Source organism: Rhinoderma darwinii, chromosome 1, assembly GCF_050947455.1.
Source record: "Rhinoderma darwinii isolate aRhiDar2 chromosome 1, aRhiDar2.hap1, whole genome shotgun sequence".
In the NCBI taxonomy this organism is placed as follows: Eukaryota; Metazoa; Chordata; class Amphibia; order Anura; family Rhinodermatidae; genus Rhinoderma; species Rhinoderma darwinii.
Window position 1 is genome coordinate 609,500,465 of NC_134687.1, and position 20,789 is coordinate 609,521,253.

Consider the following 20,789-nt stretch of genomic DNA (forward strand, 5'->3'; position numbering starts at 1 on the left):
CTGAGCTGTTTTTAAAGGAATGTATTATTTACATCAGTTTTTATTAATTATTTGAAAAAATCTAGAAATATTCCAGTTTTCTCAGTGGAACTTCAGTTTTCTGCAGCTCCCTTGTCAGTTTTCCTGTGTAGGCTGGGACAGAGTCAGAAGTGTAATTTCAGACGACAGGGATAGGGTCAGTTAATGACCTCTCTGTTGTACTGCTGGAGGCCTGTATAAGGCAGGACAGTAAGGCTGGGTTCACACGACCTATTTTCAGACGTAAACGAGGCGTATTATGCCTCGTTTTACGTCTGAAAATACGGCTCCAATACGTCGGCAAACATCTGCCCATTCATTTGAATGGGTTTGCCGACGTACTGTGCCGACCACCTGTCATTTACGCGTCGTCGTTTGACAGCTGTCAAACGACGACGCGTAAAATGCCTGCCTCGTCAAAGAAGTGCAGGACACTTCTTTGAAACGTAATTTGAGCCGTTCTTCATTGAACTCAATGAAGAACAGCTCAAGATTACGGGCGTCAATGACGCCTGGCAAAATGCGAGGAGGAGCTCTTACGTCTGAAACGACGGAGCTGTTTTCTCCTGAAAGCAGTCTGTAATTTCAGACGTAAAAGGCAGCTATGGTGTGCACATACCCTAACACTATATACATCGATAAGACTCTGCATGCAACTACCCTGTCACTCCTTGGTCTCTGAGGGGCAGTATTCTATCACTTCCTGGACAATGTAAAAGTCTGTGACATTTCTCTGTCCATTAACTCCCATTCATTGCATCTGCCATAAAGCGTACACGCCCTGCTGCGCTGTCTATAGAGACTATGCAAGACGGTATGCATTTTTCCTATATGGCCACCCGGGGGACGTTTTTTAAAGTAATAAAATAAATAGCGACAAGATAAATAAATGAATAAAAGTAAAATCCACGAGACATTCGATTGAAAAATAGGACTGTCTAGGGTGTGTTGTGTGGTGTCTGCCGCTGATCTTTTCTCTCTCGCACCCTCGCTGTCTGTCAGTACTGCATTGCTCAGATCTGCTTGTCTCTTCTTTCTTTCTAAATGCTGTTTTTCTGTATCCTGCTTTGTATACTGATCTGTTCTGACTGCAAGCGCCACTGTAGCTCATTTTCTCCTGTCTCTCTCCTCTCTTGTTTCCTCTGAAAGCTGTTGCGCCTGATGCTTCCGCTCGCACTGACTCCGATCCCTCTGGGTCTGATCGCACTTTGCATTCCTGTTTCTCAGTCAATGAAGGTATTTTGCCTCTTTCTTCTGCTGTCTTTTGTTCGAACTGCTCGTCTTTTTTTTTTTCCACTTTTTTTATTTTTTTCATGTGTGTATTTACGTCATGGCTTTTGTAACGTATGAGATGTTTAAAGTTACCTGTATTGTTTGTTGTTTTTAAAGGGGCAGCACACCTGAAGTCTTGTGGTACCACCATATTGCTATCTATTGTTTTCTGTTTTCAGCCATTACAGGTTGGGGAGAGTTTGAGTGTATGGTCTTCAATGTGAATAGAGACAAAGTCCAGGGAAATCCATGCCCCCATGATCACTACTTTATAGCTAGTCATAGACCTGTGATATATACTGGACATAGATGTAGAGATTATCATTAAAGGGGTTCTCCGGGAGCTAAACATTGATATCAATGTTTGATCAGTAAGGGATCTGACCTCTGGGACCCTCGCCATTTAGCACATCGAAGGGGGTTTGGAGCCACTTAGTAGTTTACTCATTAACAGCGGCTCGTCCGCACGGGTTGCTGTGCCTTTTAATGCAGCTCATCCATTCACTTGAATGGGCCTGAGCTGCAGAGCCGCTCGTACAGGTGAGCCTCTGTGCGTATGTGAATAGTGAAAAGGATGTAGTGTTCACAGGAGCTTTGCAGCCCCCATTAATGGAGGTCCCGGAAGACGGACCTCACTAATCAGACATTAAGGGCCTATCTTAAGGATAGAACATCAATTTTTCAAGGGGTTGTGCGGCCCGTGGGTCGATGAGCAAGTCGCCCTGGGTCCCACTCCCGGCACCCCTTGACAAACAGTGGATTTTGCTGAGGAAGCCGTGGCCAGCCAAGCATGTCCCCTGCAGCACTATCGCTGTATTCAGATGAATGGCTGTCTGCCAGAACAGGAGTCACTTTTTTTTAGAGCAGCTCTCCATTCTTGCTCATAGAGATGTTCAGGTGCGTAGGCCTTCTCTGATATCCATATGCACCAATTGGGCATATGGACAGGGGTTATCTTCATGAGACAACCAATTTAAGGTTCCTGAAAACGTATTTAACAATCCAAACAATGTCAATATTGTCGACAATGATCGTTACTTCTATGGTACTAAAAACTGATGGAAATTTGATCCTATTTTTATTTTAGTATCATTCAAGGAGCATTTAAGTAGGACAGTACGAGTGCACAATATTTTCCATGATGAACGGTAAAAAAAAGGTGTTAATTTCGTCGGACATATTCGTGTACACCCCTCTCTTGATGAGCGCTCGGATTGGAAGAAAAAAATCAGAATGCTTATCATATCTTTGGAAAATCTTTACATCCATGTCCAGCTTTAAAGTGAATGTTTACCTTCTAACACCAAGTCATTTTTAGGTCCAAAGTTCTGTGCTGATTAATGATTATTTATATCTGAGCTCCGTTTTTCTGATCCAAAGCCCTAAATCCCCTCCATAAACATAGAATGGAATAAAACATTTCTGCCTGCCTGCAGCCACCATTAGAGGGGGCTTCGTAGCTCACTGCATACTGTATTAATATTTAGGTAAATGTATAACAGTATGCAATAAGTTCTTGAGCTCCCTCTAGTGGTGACTGCAGCTTTTCTTTTAAATCTATGTCTATGTAGGGAATTTGGAGATCTGTAACATAAAAGTGGAGCTCCAACTCATGTCAAGATATAGAATTAATTTGCAGAGAGTTTTAAAGCCATTTGGATAAAAAAACAAAAGGGTGTTCAAGGGTCAACATTTACTTTAACGCATACCTAACTTTACAGGTGACTTTTCAGAATAATCTGTCATATGTCTGTATATGAGGAATAACACTATTTATGGCCATTATGTGGCTTGTATTCTGCAATTTTTAATAGTTTTCCCATCTGCATTCTCAGTTTTCCCTGAGCTAGTGGGTGGATCCTAACTGCCATCATACCTTCTTTACACAGCACAGAGGTAGAGCATCCTGCTTTCCTGTTTTAATCTATTACATATACATATAAGCTGCAGCAGCATGGATGATATTATACAGCAGTAATGAGCAATGTAGTTGAGAATCCAGCACTGAGATGACCTTTAACTCTTACCAGAAGCTGCAACACGTCTTTTCCCTCTCCCCCTGCTTCCTCCTCCCCCTCTTTTCTCCATAGACTGCTATGGGCAATGTCTGTCTCTCTCTCTCTATCTCTCTCTCTCGCTCTGCTTCCCCCTTCTGCTCCCCCTCTCCTTACACTTCTATGGCCAGCATGTCTGTGTCTCTACCTATGTCTCTCGCTCTCTGGTCCTGCTCCCCTTTACCTCTTTATAGACTTATATGGGCAGTGTGTCTGTGTCTCTCTCTCTCTCTCTCTCCTCCTGCCTGCGACTCTGCCTGCGTCTCTCTCTCTCTCTGCTTTAGTTTCCTGCTCCCCTCTCCATAGATTTCTATGGGCTTCGTATATGCCTCTCACTCTGCTCCATTCTTCTGCTTCACCTTGCCCTCTCCATAGACTTCTATGGAAAGGCTGGGAAGAGACACCCCCCCCCCCACTTCCTGCATTTTAACAGACGTTTTTTACCGATCGTGTAAGTAGCATGACTGAGAAACCAACGTTTGATTTCCCCGGCGTGGTGGCCAAAAGTGCCACTCTCTGCTCTAAGGGATGGCTGTAGCGGCCAATCAGGAGACCGCTATAGCCGTCACTCAGAGCAAAGGGGCGGGGCGCTCAGGAGCACTTGCACATCTAGTCCCGCCTTTGTGGTACTGGCAACTTGCATGACCGAGACAAAAGAAAAAGTCCCTCCGCATATACCCTAAAGCCCCTATATCGCTCTGTAGGCTGATGACAGATTCCCTTTAAGCCCCGTTTACACTGAGTGGATTTTCTAATCGCCTATGAATGATCATCAGGGAGAAGTTTTCTTTCCCTGGCTTCAAGCACTAGGCAGGCAAATGTACTGTAGATGTAAAGTAGCTGCTAGTTCCATTATAACAGAATGTTGTTATAATAACTCAAAAACTAGTAAATCCTAATAATTAAAAGTTATATTGTTGTCAGATTCCCTTAAAAGTAAATAGAGCAGCAGTTTATCTGAGAACCACCAGAAACCCGTACATACATAGCTGTGAATGATCTCAGCAGCTCTTGCTATAAATGTTACATTTACTTTGTTCAAAATGTTGGGTTTCCATCATGGTTTCTATAATTTTGCTGAGCTTTTTTTTTTCTGGCAAAAGTGACGGAATCTGTACGGAACCTCTGACGCATATGTTAGCACAGCTTAACAGGGTTTAAACTCAAGTACTTTATAATATTTTATCATAGTTCTTAAAGCAACACTACTGGGAAACTGATACCTTAGTGCAGGGCCTGCGGGGCGGTGCCTGACTTCTCTATTTACTGTTCTTTTAATCCCGCTGTCAAGCACCGCCTCCACATGCCCTTCACTAGGGTGATCTGTGTATCCGTTTTGCCCGGAGAGTTCCTTTAATTGTATATCACCTCTTTTACAAAACTTCACAGTATAAATCGACATAAATGTTAAGCAACATTGTAGATATTTTATTTTTATTTTTATATATATATATATATATGTGTGTACTAATATTGAGTTACGCAATATTACTGAAAATAGTACTGAAAATATTGCCGGTTGCCACTTGCCTGTGGCAGTTATGTAATTAACAGATCAGCTGTCAACTTTTATGAGCCTAAAATAGAAAAATAATACATTTTGTAATACACCTCATCAGTTCGTCAACGTTTCTCCGTCATTGGTCTCCTACGTCCGTCCGTCCATCCCGCCCACAGGCGGTGGTGTGTCATCCGAAGTATTGCTGCCCTCTGTTGGCGGAGGAACCGAAGAGAGTCGGTAATGTAGATCGACAAGTCTATTTTTTTGATTCAGACCCAGAAAAACCTTTAAAAAAAATTTGAATTCCTGGAAATCTAAAGTTGTCATAGAGTACTGTATATAGTAGATCTGCATTGTCTGGTCTGTAATACAGTTACTTCTGGCCTTCATTATAAATGTATCTGGAATATCAGAAGTTTCTCTGGATCCCTTGTGCAGCCGCAGATAAACTAATAACCTTTACTATTTGTATCTTTATCACTGGGTGAGATCTCTTTCATGTATAATCCCCATAGAAGCCCGGTGCCACTTTCCAGCTGGAGATAGACACTGAACAATGGGCGGGGGTTCTGCTTTATTTTGCATGACTCGCATGTGAAGAAGGCAAGTGCTGCCGTCCGTTCCGGTAATAGAAATATATTTTGGTGGATGGATCTCAGTACCCAAAGCGAGAGCTTCTCCAAAAAATAGACAAGACACCGCTTGTTCCATACACTGAAGATTTGCTAACCGCTTCCCGTGGCAATAATTGCTAGTCCTATGGGGTCCAGCAACAAGTCTTCCCCTGACCATGAGCACACACAACTGTTTTCGGTTCTGCCCAAAAACAATAATTTAGTGATAATTTTGCTGGGACAGATCCCAGATCGAAAAAAACAAAAACATTCTGTATATATCGATGTAATATTGCAAGCAATAATATTACATTCTTTCACCCAGCAGAGGCAATCACCTAGCTGTAGCCTTCTAGATGTCGAAAAGTACTAAAGTACTAGTATCAAATACACTCCTGAGACTTGATATGTTTCAGAGCAGTTGAGTCAAAGATATGATTCTTCTCAATATGTCACCTTAAGAATATTTTTAGCAGGTACTCTGATCTGAATTGTGTACAAGGACAATGTGTCCTATATACAAAGCAGAAGAAATGGGTGTTTCTACAGAACCTTGTACGACCAGCAATATCTGTTGGTTTGCAGTAAAACTGCTGCTAAGTTCTGCTTTGAACAGGACTTCCTGCCTCTGCTCAAATGTCAAGAACAGTCTGCCCAATGCCAGGCAGCTGCCTCCTTGCATGAAGTGGAAGCAACTGTCTGCCTAGAAAAAAAAGTGTCATACTCCAAAACAATTGCTTTGTCATGGAAGAACATATGGGAGTAGGACCCACTGTTTTTATGCTTAATAATGCAATAACTTGTATGTACAGCAAACCACTTAATACAGGGACCTACTGATATCCTTTAACTCTTCTGCTGCATTATGCGCACAGCGTTCATTGTACAACACAGAAGATAATTTCCAAGTCCTAAAATTTTGCTATCCCAGCTATCCACGATGGTTATCTCCACACTTGTCAGGAAGCCAAATAATAGTGACTACTTTCTGGGTTAATTGGGTTGGGAAGTGTGCTATACCATATTCGTATGTGTGATGGGAGCTCTGTCATCACTGAGGTTAACTTCCTTTACTGCAACCATTGACAACTTGGATATACATCAATCTCTCCCTGTACAGTTGGGCTTCTCCTATGGCTGTAGATATTTAAAATTCAGACACAATGAAAGATTTTTGTTTTTCTTTTCAGGTTTCCACGCAAGAAAACCCATTATCCTATACCCTGTTAGGCAAGTCTGAGTTAATAGAGGGGGGTTCTCTGATCATGATCTTCAGATCTTAGCTGGAGTGGTTACAAAGAGCATCTTTCACTCTGGAGGACCCATTGATTTGAAAGAAAACTTTGTAATGCCTTATTTCCCCCTTGGTGGCGCTGCAGGGAAATTGAACACTTACTGCCAGGTTTCTACACAGATTAGCGGAGATCGCTAGGGGTCTCAGCAGGAGGAAGTTTTGTGATCTCCTTATTGTTAAGGGACCGTTCTAACATGTAGGGATTGTCCAAAGCGGAAAACCCCTTTAAAAAATTGTGTAATGTAAATAATAATAATCTGCAGGTTCCTAAATCACATGCATGGACCTGAGTGCCACAAGGTGTTCTAAATAAACTGGACACCTGCTCTGTCTTCAGGCTGCTATGAAGAAGAATAAATTGAAACTGTAAATCTATTTACCAAATACATTTTCCCGCTAAGGGGGTTTCTCCTCACAACCAACAATTACTTTTTAACATCGGCACCCAGCAGACTTTGCCAGGGGTAGTTGCCATCGTTTCCTCTGTAATGGCCACCGCCGGACATTTGAATGAAATACATGGACAGGTGGGGTCCTCCAGAATGAGAGGCTTCTTACTCTGGCTTATAATGAGGGGTCCCGAGCGGGTGAAAATTCTGACTGATAGCAACTCTCTAGGGAAAGCAAAAGTTAATGGGTGTCTGTTGAGGTTTCCATGGTTTCTGGTATTTTTTGTGGTAATAATAACGCAGTCTCCAGCTCAATTTTTGCTTTAAGTGATTCTGCAACCCAGATGGACCCCATTAAAGTCAATGGGATCTGTTAGGACTCTATTGCATCCATCCAGAAGAGCTGTTTACGGCTCCATTATAAACGGAAGGCATGACACTAGTGTGAACAGAGCCTAAACTGGAGACTGTAGGAAATAGGAGAGGATAGTCTTATAGGGGTTTTTTGTTTTTTTTTGCAAGGCGCCCGTAGACATGAAATGGCCTGCACTGAAAATATGGTCTTGGTTGTGAAAAAAGGGTAAAAAATAAATAAATCTGACCAACCTGAGGACTTTTTATCTCTAATGGAATCTTAGTGCAGAAGGCAGAATAGAAATAAAATCCCGAACATACATGTAGTCTACTGGGGACCGCAGAAAGGGGGTGAGACATCTACCCATCCTTGAAGTGATCGATGCCATAACGATTTCTGTTCGAAAAAGGGCAGGATCTGTTCATCACAAGGAGTTTTCTCTTATGCTTATTGTCGCCCCTGCTAAATAATGTACTATATTTGAGTGGGGGATGGAAAAGTGACAACTGCGCTGCACACATTTCTGGCTCTCAATGTGGTTGTCATTTATGAAGACAATTCCACTATTTTTATGCATATTTTACCCTCACAATCTACTATAAATCTGACTATTTATGGTTATGATCAGAACTGAGACTCTTCATATCTGACTCGAATTGCTCTTTAAACATTTGTTAAGAGTACCTGCTGGGCATACATAGATTCACAGTGTGGGTCAGCTTCAGTCTGTAATAGCACATATATCTTTGAAGAAGATATGTATGGATCAAAGAATGGGAATCAAGCTCTAGGACAAGTCTCCATATGTGACGTCTGTATCCTAAACCAGAGCAATGGGGGATTCTATATTGACGAGAGGGGGGATGGGGGCAGGTACGACCATTGATTTAGTGTGTACATGTCTGTTTCATTGCCTTATCACCAGCAGACAGTATAGGCTCTATAGTTTGCCCCCACAGGAAGCAAAATTTAAAGGGTTTGTTGGATTTCATACCTCTCTAGACTCTACTTTAGTATATAAGGTGTAGGAAACCGAGACCGCAAGGAAAGCATTTACTGTCCCCATGTCATTATCATCGACTCAAAATATTGTTAGCATGTATGCATGTGCCCAAGGGGTTAGGAGTTTAATATTCTCTTTCACTGTCCAGTTCAAGAACTCGGAGGGGATATGCACGGGGAATTGCATTGCCAATAGGAGATGAATGTGTTATTTGTATGCAGTACAGCTCTTTAATAAGAGACATCCTTCATATTGCTGACTCGAACCTGCATACAAAGATATTAAAGCGGTTTTCCCATGATATGCATTGAAGGTATATCAATTATATACACCATCAGTGTCTGGACGGTTAGAATCGACCGCTGGTACCCCCAACGGATGCCTAATATGAAGGTGCTGTGGCTTTTGGCAAAGCGCCTAGTGCTGTGTCGTGATTTACTTGCAATACAGCCTTGGAATTATTGTATTTGGCATCTCGTCCAGGAAGGGTTCTCCTAATCTATGGCGTAGATGCGCTGTGAATGGGAGAGCACATCCGACATCTGCACCCTGTCCTTATTTCCATTATGAGTCCGCTTGTAAAGACCCTTTTAAGGGAACCGATTAAGTTGAAAATGCAGTCCAATTTGCGGGGAGCATGTTGTATAGCTGAGTATATATGTATGTATGTATGTATGTATGTATGTATGTATGTATGTATATATATACAGAAACAAAAAAGGATCCAGCAGCACCGGTTAAAGAGTGTGGGTGCAGGCCCCAGGGAGCAGACCAAAAACTCTCAATATCAACAGCGATCAAAAAAGTAGGCAGCACACCATCGGATTTAGTGAAAAAGAGGGTACTTTATTAACCCTAAGTGCGACGTTTCAGCTCTATCCACTAGAGCCTTTCTCAAGCAAATGACAAGTGAAACAACAGTGGTATAAAACAGGTTCTCAATTGAAACAATTAATAACAGTAATCAAATACAAGTCAAAACATACTGTATAGAAATGTAAGTATAGTGTAAGCAAATCAATAGTGGTGATGTATCGATATACATATAGACAAAGCACAATAGTACAGAAAGTGCTGAGGGATACACTAACGCATTAATGCATCTAATAAGTGTAAATAGTGACAATATCAACACGTGTATATAATCATGAAATCAAAACAAGTTAAAACAAGGGGATATCACCTGGGGATGTTAGATCATACAGCCGCCATAGCGGCGTCCACGAGGCGCAACCGCGCATGCGCGGACATATGACTGAGGGCAAGGGTCACCCAAACGAGTGACAAACTGGGCGCATGCGCACTGCGCAACTGAGTGTATAGGCGCCATCTTAGGTACTGGCTATAAAGAGGTAAAAGCGATTATGCAGGCGATATGCCTGCAGATCAAACAGATATTGGTGAACCGAAAGTAGACTGAGGTGGTAGACATAGAGGTTCACGGTTATCATGGACTCCGACATTTAGAGAAGCTCTTATCCAGTAGGGGGAAACACCGTCCACAACATGCTAAACGGAGGGCAGGAGGACATAGATCAGCAACACGCCGATCCCTGTCACTCACATATAGGGAAGGTACTGTCACAAGTGCGTGTAGAAAACACACAAATGCGCTGTAGTACAATCCCAAACCTCCCCAATAGCAGCATAGGACGCGTATAGAGAGCAAAACCGGAGAGCACTTGTGTCCAAGACGGGCCATGGTCACATGGAAGCATATATGCCAATAATCACCACCAGTCATCTTCGGACCCAGACTGCATAAATTTAATAAAACAGTACCATACAACATAACACCAGAATAACCAGTCATAAAAAAAGATGTAAAACAATGATCCAACCGGTCCGCATAAGTGATATCCCAAAAGATGAATCTTCATCTAAAAAAAGAGAAATAGAGTTAGTATATATTCAATAAAACATTCTTGTCAAATATACGGAACAGGAGGTCAAAACATACCACCGCTGGGACTCAATGTAGGGGGTCTACATCAGACCACCTAACGTGAAATCAACATTTAAACCCCTTGGTTTTAAAGTATCAAGTTTCCCAATCCATTGAAGTTCTCTTAGTTTCAGGAGTTTAGTCCTGTCACCGCCCCTTCTAGGTAGTGGAATGTGATCTAGAATTGAAAATCTAAGTTGTTGTTCGGTATGTCCAAGGTCGGAAAAATGTTTGGATACAGGAAGATCCAACCTCTTTTTCCTGATGGTATACCTATGTTGGTTGAGTCTGGTCTTTAAAGAGGCTCTGTCACCAGATTTTGCAACCCCTATCTGCTATTGCATGTGATAGGCGCTGCAATGTAGATTACAGTAACGTTTTTATTTTTAAAAAACGAGCATTTTTGGCCAAGTTATGACCATTTTCGTATTTATGCAAATGAGGCTTGCAAAAGTCCAAGTGGGTGTGTTTAAAAGTAAAAGTCCATGTGGGCGTGTATTATGTGCGTACATCGGGGCGTTTTTACTTCTTTTACTAGCTGGGCGTTCTGACGAATCAGCATCATCCACTTCTGTTCGTTAACACCCAGCTTCTGGCAGTGCAGACACAGCCGTGTTCTCGAGAGATCACGCTGTGACGTCACTCACTTCCTGCCCCAGGTCCTGCATCGTGTCGGCCACATCGGCACCAGAGGCTACAGTTGATTCTGCAGCAGCATCAGCGTTTGCAGGTAAGTCGATCTTACCTGCAAACGCTGATGCTGCTGCAGAATCAACTGTAGCCTCTGGTGCCGATGTGGCCGACACGATGCAGGACCTGTGAGTGACGTCACAGATCTGCACTGCCAGAAGCTGGGCGTTCTGAAGAGAAGTGGATGATACTTCTCGTCAGAGCGCCCAGCTAGTAAAAGTATTAAAAACGCCCCGATGTACGCACATAATACACGCCCACTTGGACTTTTACTTTTAAACACACCCACTTGGACTTTTGCAAGCCTCATTTGCATAACTACAAAAATGGTCATAACTTGGCCAAAAATGCTCGTTTTTTAAAAATAAAAACGTTACTGTAATCTACATTGCAGCGCCTATCACATGCAATAGCAGATAGGGGTTGCAAAATCTGGTGACAGAGCCTCTTTAAAGACCAGACTCAACCAACATAGGTATACCATCAGGAAAAAGAGGTTGGATCTTCCTGTATCCAAACATTTTTCCGACCTTGGACATACCGAACAACAACTTAGATTTTCAATTCTAGATCGCATTCCACTACCTAGAAGGGGCGGTGACAGGACTAAACTCCTGAAACTAAGAGAACTTCAATGGATTGGGAAACTTGATACTTTAAAACCAAGGGGTTTAAATGTTGATTTCACGTTAGGTGGTCTGATGTAGACCCCCTACATTGAGTCCCAGCGGTGGTATGTTTTGACCTCCTGTTCCGTATATTTGACAAGAATGTTTTATTGAATATATACTAACTCTATATCTCTTTTTTTAGATGAAGATTCATCTTTTGGGATATCACTTATGCGGACCGGTTGGATCATTGTTTTACATCTTTTTTTATGACTGGTTATTCTGGTGTTATGTTGTATTGTACTGTTTTATTAAATTTATGCAGTCTGGGTCCGAAGATGACTGGTGGTGATTATTGGCATATATGCTTCCATGTGACCATGGCCCGTCTTGGACACAAGTGCTCTCCGGTTTTGCTCTCTATACGCGTCCTATGCTGCTATTGGGGAGGTTTGGGATTGTACTACAGTGCATTTGTGTGTTTTCTATACGCACTTGTGACAGTACCTTCCCTATATGTGAGTGACAGGGATCGGTGTGTTGCTGATCTATGTCCTCCTGCCCTCCGTTTAGCATGTTGTGGACGGTGTTTCCCCCTACTGGATAAGAGCTTCTCTAAATGTCGGGATCCATGATAACCGTGAACCTCTATGTCTACCACCTCAGTCTACTTTCGGTTCACCAATATCTGTTTGATCTGCAGGCATATCGCCTGCATAATCGCTTTTACCTCTTTATAGCCAGTACCTAAGATGGCGCCTATACACTCAGTTGCGCAGTGCGCATGCGCCCAGTTTGTCACTCGTTTGGGTGACCCTTGCCCTCAGTCATATGTCCGCGCATGCGCGGTTGCGCCTCGTGGACGCCGCTATGGCGGCTGTATGATCTAACATCCCCAGGTGATATCCCCTTGTTTTAACTTGTTTTGATTTCATGATTATATACACGTGTTGATATTGTCACTATTTACACTTATTAGATGCATTAATGCGTTAGTGTATCCCTCAGCACTTTCTGTACTATTGTGCTTTGTCTATATGTATATCGATACATCACCACTATTGATTTGCTTACACTATACTTACATTTCTATACAGTATGTTTTGATTTGTATTTGATTACTGTTATTAATTGTTTCAATTGAGAACCTGTTTTATACCACTGTTGTTTCACTTGTCATTTGCTTGAGAAAGGCTCTAGTGGATAGAGCTGAAACGTCGCACTTAGGGTTAATAAAGTACCCTCTTTTTCACTAAATCCGATGGTGTGCTGCCTACTTTTTTGATCGCTGTATATATATATATATATATATATATAGAGTGCTGCTTCACGTTCTCTTTTTTGGATATATATATATATCTATATATATATATATATATATATATATCTCTCTCTCTTGCAGCACTCCAAATGTGAAAAAATAGTGGTTTTATTCAGCCAACAAACAGCGACATTTCTGTCCAACAATAGGACCTTTATCATGCTGTTTGTTGGCGGAATAAAACCATTATTTTTTCACATTTGGAGTGCTGCAAGATCTCTACTTTTGTATATTGCTCTGTCCTTGGATCGGGACGACTTGCTTGGCACCTATACGTTTACATCTAGTGAGTGCTTCTGCTTTCTGCTGTTTTTTTATTTTTTTATATATATATATATATATATATATATATATATATATAATTTGTAGCAAGTATAACTTGCAATTTATTCATTTAAAGAGGCTCTGTCACCACATTATATGTACCCTATCTTGTGCGTGTTGTGATCGGCGCTGTAATGTAGATTACAGCAGTGTTTGTTCTTTAGAAAAATGATCATTTTTTACGGAGTTATGACCTATATTAGCTTTATGCTAATGAGTTTCTCAATGGACAAGTGGGCGTGTTTTACTTTTTGACCAAGTGGGCGTTGTAGAGGGAAGTGTATGACGCTGACCAATCAGCGTCATACACTTCTCTCCATTCATTTACACTGCAGATAGCGATATAGCTATATCACTATGTGCAGCCACATACACACACACACACACTAATGTTAATCAAGTGTCCTGACAATGAATAGACATTACCTCCAGCCAGGACGTGATGTCTATTCAGAATCCTGACCACTTCTCTGCACTTCTCTGTGATTTACAGCATAGCAGGTGTAGTCTCGCGAGATTACGCTGTAAACTGTCATTTACAGCGAAATCTCGTAGTGCTGTAGTCTCGCAGATACGTTACAGAATTGGTCAGGATTCTGAATACACATCACGTCCCGGCTGGAGGTAATGTATATTCATTGTCAGGACACTGCAGTAACGTGTGTGTGTCTGCACATAGTGATATAGCTATATCGCTATGTGCTGTGTAAATGAATGGGGAGAAGTCTATGACGCTGATTGGTTACTGATTGGTCAGCGTCATACACTCCTCTCAACAACGCCCACTTGATCAAAAAGTAAAACACGCCCACTTGTCCATTAATAAACTCATTAGCATAAAGCTAATATAGGTCATAACTCCGTCAAAAATGATAGTTTTTCTAAATAAAAAAACACTGCTGTAATCTACATTACATCGCCAATCACATCATGTACAATATAGGGAACTTATAATGTGGTGACAGAGCCTCTTTAAGCATCTGCTCATTCTGGGTTTAGGAGTCCAGTGGGCGGGCCTAATTACTGATTGTCAGCTATCTATTTACACTAATACAGGGAAGGCTATCAATCACTGAGTAGGACTGAATATACCCTATTATAGGCACATGGAGGTCATAGAGGGGGTCCCTCATTTGGGAGCCCCTTTATGTGCCACAACAGTGAGTTGCTCTGTGAGAGTGGCTCTCGCTTAGGCGGATATGGCATGTCCTTGAATTATTTAATTCCATGGCCAACCATTCATTTGTAAATGACTGCAGCTTACTTCAGCGACAACAGAAAATCGCCAGGGATGAGAGAAGCCGGGATCGGCTTCTTTTTAAGAAAGGGTTGTCCTCATGAGACAACCCCTATAATGGTCAATGATATTGTATTCCTCCATATCTGATCTATAGGATCTGTATAAGCTATAAAATGAAGGTATTAATAATGCTGGGTTCACATTGAGTTTTTTGCAGGAGGAAAATCTGCCTAAAAATTCCATTTGGAATTTTGAGGCAGATTTTCCTCTGCCTGCATGCTGATTTTCTCTGCTACGCTTTCTCTGCCTCCCATTTATGTCAATGGGAGGTCAGAGGCGTAAACGCCCAAAGATAGGTTCATGTCCCTTCTTTTTCCCCCGCGAGCCGGTTGTTCCACTCGCGGGGATAAAAACACCTCCGCCTCCCATTGAAATCCATGGGAGGCATTTTCGGCTGTTTTTTTGCGGCGCGGCTTCCGCGTCAAAAATCTCGTAAAAAAACTCTGTGTGAACTAGTTCAATTGAATATTGCATCTCTAATCCATCATTGTGTACCTCTGCTGTTCTGTTATGTTGTACAAGGACATGTTGGTCCATAGGTATAGGAGCATTCCTGAAATTGAAACATAGGGAAATATAAATAAAGTCAGCAGAACAGAGATCTGGCTCCTTCCACATATACTCTATGATGCTCTTATAATAGTTCAATGAATGAGATACATCCCCAAAAAGTCTCCTGCATTTAAGATATTCAAAATTGCTGACAACTAATATGGCTGCCATTACAGGGTTTGCCACACATCTTTCCTGAAGAGCAAATTTATACTGGCAGTACCAGATTTCACCTGAGGAGCCTGTTGGCACAGATTGTCTAGTGCCCTAATCACAGTCCTTCGCGTAGGCCACGATGGTCTTGTATGGCTTTAAAACGTTTGTCTGCTTTTGCAAAATAAGGCAGAAAGTTGGAGTGCTTCTTACAACATCTTGTGCCCCCTACTGCCGTCCCATTGTTCCTCTCTGGGTGTCCTCCTCTTATCCCCACAGCACTGGGAGTGTCTAATTAACATATTGATATACATCACTTGCATATGACGATATGCTGGTCAGTCTATTCATATGTACATTTTTCCTTTGCAGTTGCTTTAACCCCAGGGTTGTGGAAGAAGTCTGTTCTGTTTATTCAGGGATTCATATTTGTATGACATTATTGCCATGCTGACTTTACATTGCTTGCCATCTTGTTTGTTCACTGCAGGATGGAGCCAGTTGGCAGCAATGCACTGCGTTATGCTGCCCGATCTGCTGGGGCTGGAGAAGTTCAGACCACCATTGCTAGAAATGCTGGCAAGAAGATGGCAGGACCGGTGTCTGGAGGTGAGAACATTTCATAGATCACATTCATCAAAATTGCTGAACTCGCGAGATCACGCTGTAAATTACAGGTTACAGCGAGATTACGCTTGCTCTGCTGTAAGTGCCACAGAAACGTAACCGAAGTGTCGGGATTGTGAATAGACATCCCGTCCTGGCTGGAAGGAATGTCTATTCACTGTCTAAATACTTCAGTAACATTAATGTGTAAGTATCACACAGCACATACTGATCTAGCAGGATCCCTATGTGCTGACTAAATGAATGGAGAGACGTGTATGACTCTGATTGGTCACTGATTGGTCAGTGTCATACACTCCTCCGTACAACGCCCACTTGGTCTAAAGTAAAAACACGCCCAGTTGGGCATTAAGAAAGTAATTCGCATAAGGCTAAAATCGCTCCTAATGTGGCAAAAATAGATTGTTTTTCTAAATTAAAAGCATTACTGTCACCTACATTACAGCGCCCATCTCCTTATATAGGAGATAGGACACTTATAATGTGGTGACAGAGCCTCTTTAATGCCCCATCTCCTAACTAATCTAATAGGCGCTATGATGCTAATAACTACAGTGTAAATTGTGTTTCAAAATATTTATTATTTGCAAAGTTATGAGCATTTTTCTAAATCTGCTAATTTGGCTATACTTGCCAAATGGGAGGAAACTATTTATTTTCTCTCTAGGCTGTGTAATATTTTCTCTGACGTCGTCCAATCAGCTCATACAGTTCTCTTCTTCCCAGCCCAGCAACACAGCGTGATCATATAGCATACAGCTACCATTCCCGACTGTTTTTACTACTGGTGATACCTCAGGTTGTTTCACAGCTATCCTGGGGGCATATGAAAGATTAGAATCTCATCTTTCATATGCCACCAGAACCACTGTTCTAGGTGGACTATAGCCCAATATAAGGGTGTTTGAAGTGATCCCCCTTCCCTCCAGCCTCAGTCTCTTACACTGTGTGTGCAGCAGCTTGATGCTGATAGGACAGGGCCAGAGGCTGTGAGGTAGCTCCACCTCAGGAGAATTGCTGCTGTTACCTCCCATTTGTCAAGTATAGGCTAATTTGCATATTTAGAAAAAGCTCATAACTTTTAAAGTAATAAACTTTTTGGGACACAATTTTCACTAGCATTATCAGTGTGACAGCGCCTATTAGATTAGCTAGGAGATAGGTCATTACTATAAACCTTTGAGAATCCCGCGGGGCATTATGGCTAGCACTATTATGGGGTCCAGTTGCAGGCACAGTTATGAGGGCACTATGGGTGTCACTGTTACGGAGGTTTCGTTTTGAGGTCATTGGTAGCACCGACTACAGCTGGCATAGTCTGCAAACCCGCCCTCCTTCACAAAATTCTGTTTACCACCTTTGGTTAATATCTGGGCAGCTTAGTGGTTAGCAGTGTTGGCTTGCAGCACAAGGGACAGGTTAGGGTCCTTTTACACAGGCAGATGTCCTAGCCGTAAGGAGCGCCAGTTGATGACTAAGCAAGTCTATCAGCGGTCATTTAGCTCCATGGAGCAATCATCGGTACTATATGTACCCAAATGATCATTAGTGCGATTGTTTGGGCACATAGTTTCATTATTGTCGGCCGCACATCCTTATTTAGATGGGGAGATATCCTGCCAACAACGGATGATTTTTTTTGCCCGCATAAAAAATGTGATCATCCAACAAACAAGCATTTGCTCGTCTGTTGGCTGATTGCTGGGAATGTATACACAGCCGATGATCGGGATCGAGCGCCCTATTTCACCTAATCTTTGGGCCGCGTAAAAGGACCTTTAGAAATCAAAGTACAACATTAGCATGGAGTTTGTATGTTCTCCATGTGTTCTAATATTAGGAAATATTGCAATAAAATAACACTCTGGTGCCCAGTGACCAAAAGTCATAGGTATGAACATAAGGATTCCCAACTTACCTATTGGTTTCAGTGTTTATTAGGAGTCGTAGTTACAAAGCAGCCGGAGAGTCAAAAGTTCCAGACCAATGATGGACAATCCTGAGGAATATTATATGTATATACTCCATATCAGTAGCTATATATAAGTGACTGACAGTGATAAGTGTTACAACGAAACCTGCAAGTCAGTCAGCAAGGGGCAGTGATCTGCAGTGCCCACACGTTTAGCCCCCCCCCCCCCAGCGCTGGAGTAGCTCTACCTGATGAAGGACTTGATAGCCTCATCACACCTATGAGCAGCGTCCTGCCTGTCTGATACAAGCCTTCGACAGATGGATTCCTCGCCACTTGATAGCTTAATTGGATATCAGCTCCTGGCTATCTTATGGGAACGTCGCCATGTGCCAAAACCAAGTCATGATCTTCTCCCACACAAGACAAATCATTTTTAATTGGTTCATTCGCAGCCTTCATTTTTTTTTTCCTTGTTGCTTTCACATTTGCAGCAGATTGTTGAAAATCATCTTGTCCCATCTGTATTCTGCTTACATAGGATGAAGAGCAACAATGTGTAGCTCGTTCATGGAGCCGATTACATGTGTACATCATACATTCATCTGACGTGCTGGAATTGGGTACCTACGGTTAGAGATCTATACATTCCGGCGCCGAAAGCATAGGCATTTGTAAAGGACGTTTCTATTGTCTTTGAAGTCGTTGCCAACACGTAACGTGTATGATCGCCATAAGTGGCAGGACTTTGCAGCATCAGGACAAGCATACTCGTTATTCTGATCGCACGGGGCACAGCAAGAGTGCCCGTGCGATCAGGAGAGGGGCAACGGTTGTAATACACAGCCGCAGTCTGATTTTTAACGGCAGAGAGCAGAGAAACCCCTAATCTCCGCCGTTAACCCCTTTTTTGGCCTTAAGTGAAGGGACCCCCTCCTCTTTGATTGCGTCACAGGGAATCCCTGTGAAGCGATCGAGGAATGTACCTACTATGGGTAGACAGTCAAGGGTCTATTGAAGGAACTCCGAGTTATCTGACCATGCCTGGGTACCATCAATATACATGGTAATGTACTGGCACATATCCCTTTAAGGATTATATATAAAAAAAAAGTAAAAATAATACAAAAAAAAGTAATCTTAAATGAAAAAATCTGTAAGAAAAATACATACAAATTCAGATTTTGTACAATAAATAAACTTTATTAAATAGAAGTCCCAAAGCATAAAATAATGTACACATATTTGGTATCATCATGACGGTAACAACCTGCAAAACTAATTCATAGCATAATTTATGATGATCGGTGACAGCTGTAAAAAAAAAACAGCGGAACTGCTTTTTTCATCATTTTTGCCAAAATAAAAATTTATATCCATTAAATGATAATGCAAAAAATGCCACCTACACAAATTAAAACCAGTCCTACAAAAAACAATGTCTCATGCAGCTACGTCAAGCAAAAAAAGAAAAAAGTTATGAGCACCAGGATGCAAAGAGGAAAAATCAAGACATTTTTCTGGTCCTTCAGGTCAAAATGGCTTTTGGCACTGTCGGAATGGAAACATTCTAGAGGCTGAAAACTGGTTCAGATCTAAGGCCTCATTCAAACGAGCGAGAATCACGTCCGTGTGATGTGCATTGAATCAACGCGCAGCACACGGACCCATTGATTTCAAAGGGGCCGTTCACACATGCGTTTCCTATATTGGTGCGTTTTCACGCACCTACGCGCCCATTGAAGTCTATGGGTGCGTGAAAACCACGCACTGCACACGGATGCACATCCGTGTGCGGTGCGTGATTTGCGCATCAATTCAAATGAAAAAAAAAAAGTGTGCTTTGCGAGTGCGTGAATAACGCATGCCACTCGCAAAGCACACTGATGCATAACGCAACCCCCACGGCTTAGATTTACACGAGCTTTTCACGTGCTTTTCACGTGCTTGAATCTGATACGCTCATGTGAATGAGGCCTAATACTTCTCACAGATGATTTGTTACAGTGTAGACAATCCCCTGTGAGATGAACACACATGCTTTTCCTGTCCTGTTTTTCAGGCTACTATAGCAAGCTCCCATGATAAGCTTGCGTGATCATTTCTGTTACTCCCATAGACCTGAATGGAGAGAGCCGCACACAAGCGTGGCAACCTCTCAATTCATTCTCCACCTGTATAGAGCAGCCGCCTCACCCAGTGGGACAGTGATCAGGAGACCCCATTCTCCCAGAGAGAAGACTCGTACCTATCAGACATTTACGGCATAGCCTGTGGATAAGCATTATTTTTCAGTAGTGGGAAAACTTCTTTAACAGAGGCACTGTAGCAAACCATCAGCTGTGAGAAGTATAAGCTCTAAACTGATTTTCAGCATCTGAATGTAAACGAGAGTGCTTCCATTTACTGACCAGAAGCGAGATCTTGAAAATGGTGAGGGATTGAAACACAAAGTATATTAGGAAGTTTGTAAACTTTTCACTATACAATGATTAAATGGACACAAACTATTCAAAAGACTAGATATAGAACAACTTTGTAATTTACTAACTGAAAACATTTAGTTGTTTTACCCATGTAAATTCTGTGTGAAGTTACTGCCACCAGGTGTCTCCCTTTCTGTAATCTGCTTTTCACCGCCTTTTGTCAAGCATTGGCCCACCCTGGTTACAGAAAAAGTGGGAGGGGGGCTGCAGAGAACGTTTGGGGGGTGTCACTTCACTTCCTAGCTATAACTTTCTATGGGGAGGGGAGGGGGATTGGGTGGAGGGAGCAGAGTGAGTCTGCAACACACGCTGCATGTAAGTCTATGGAGGGGTGAGTAGGGGGAAGGAGCAGAGAGCGACACAGGCGG

General features: G+C 42.2%; 1 protein-coding gene across 3 annotated transcripts in view; it reads left to right on the forward strand.

Moving 5' to 3' along the window:
- Window positions 1-20,789, forward strand: part of WDR7 (WD repeat domain 7) — a 417,770-nt gene that overhangs the window by 135,638 nt on the left and 261,343 nt on the right. For 2 of the 3 annotated variants that reach the window (XM_075841247.1, XM_075841253.1), the window contains exon 17: window positions 15,887-16,005. In XM_075841247.1, the coding sequence (XP_075697362.1) occupies window positions 15,887-16,005 (119 nt within the window). Of the gene's footprint in view, window positions 1-1,167; window positions 1,255-15,886; window positions 16,006-20,789 lie in introns of all 3 variants that reach the window. The other variant, XM_075841243.1, reaches the window with a different exon arrangement.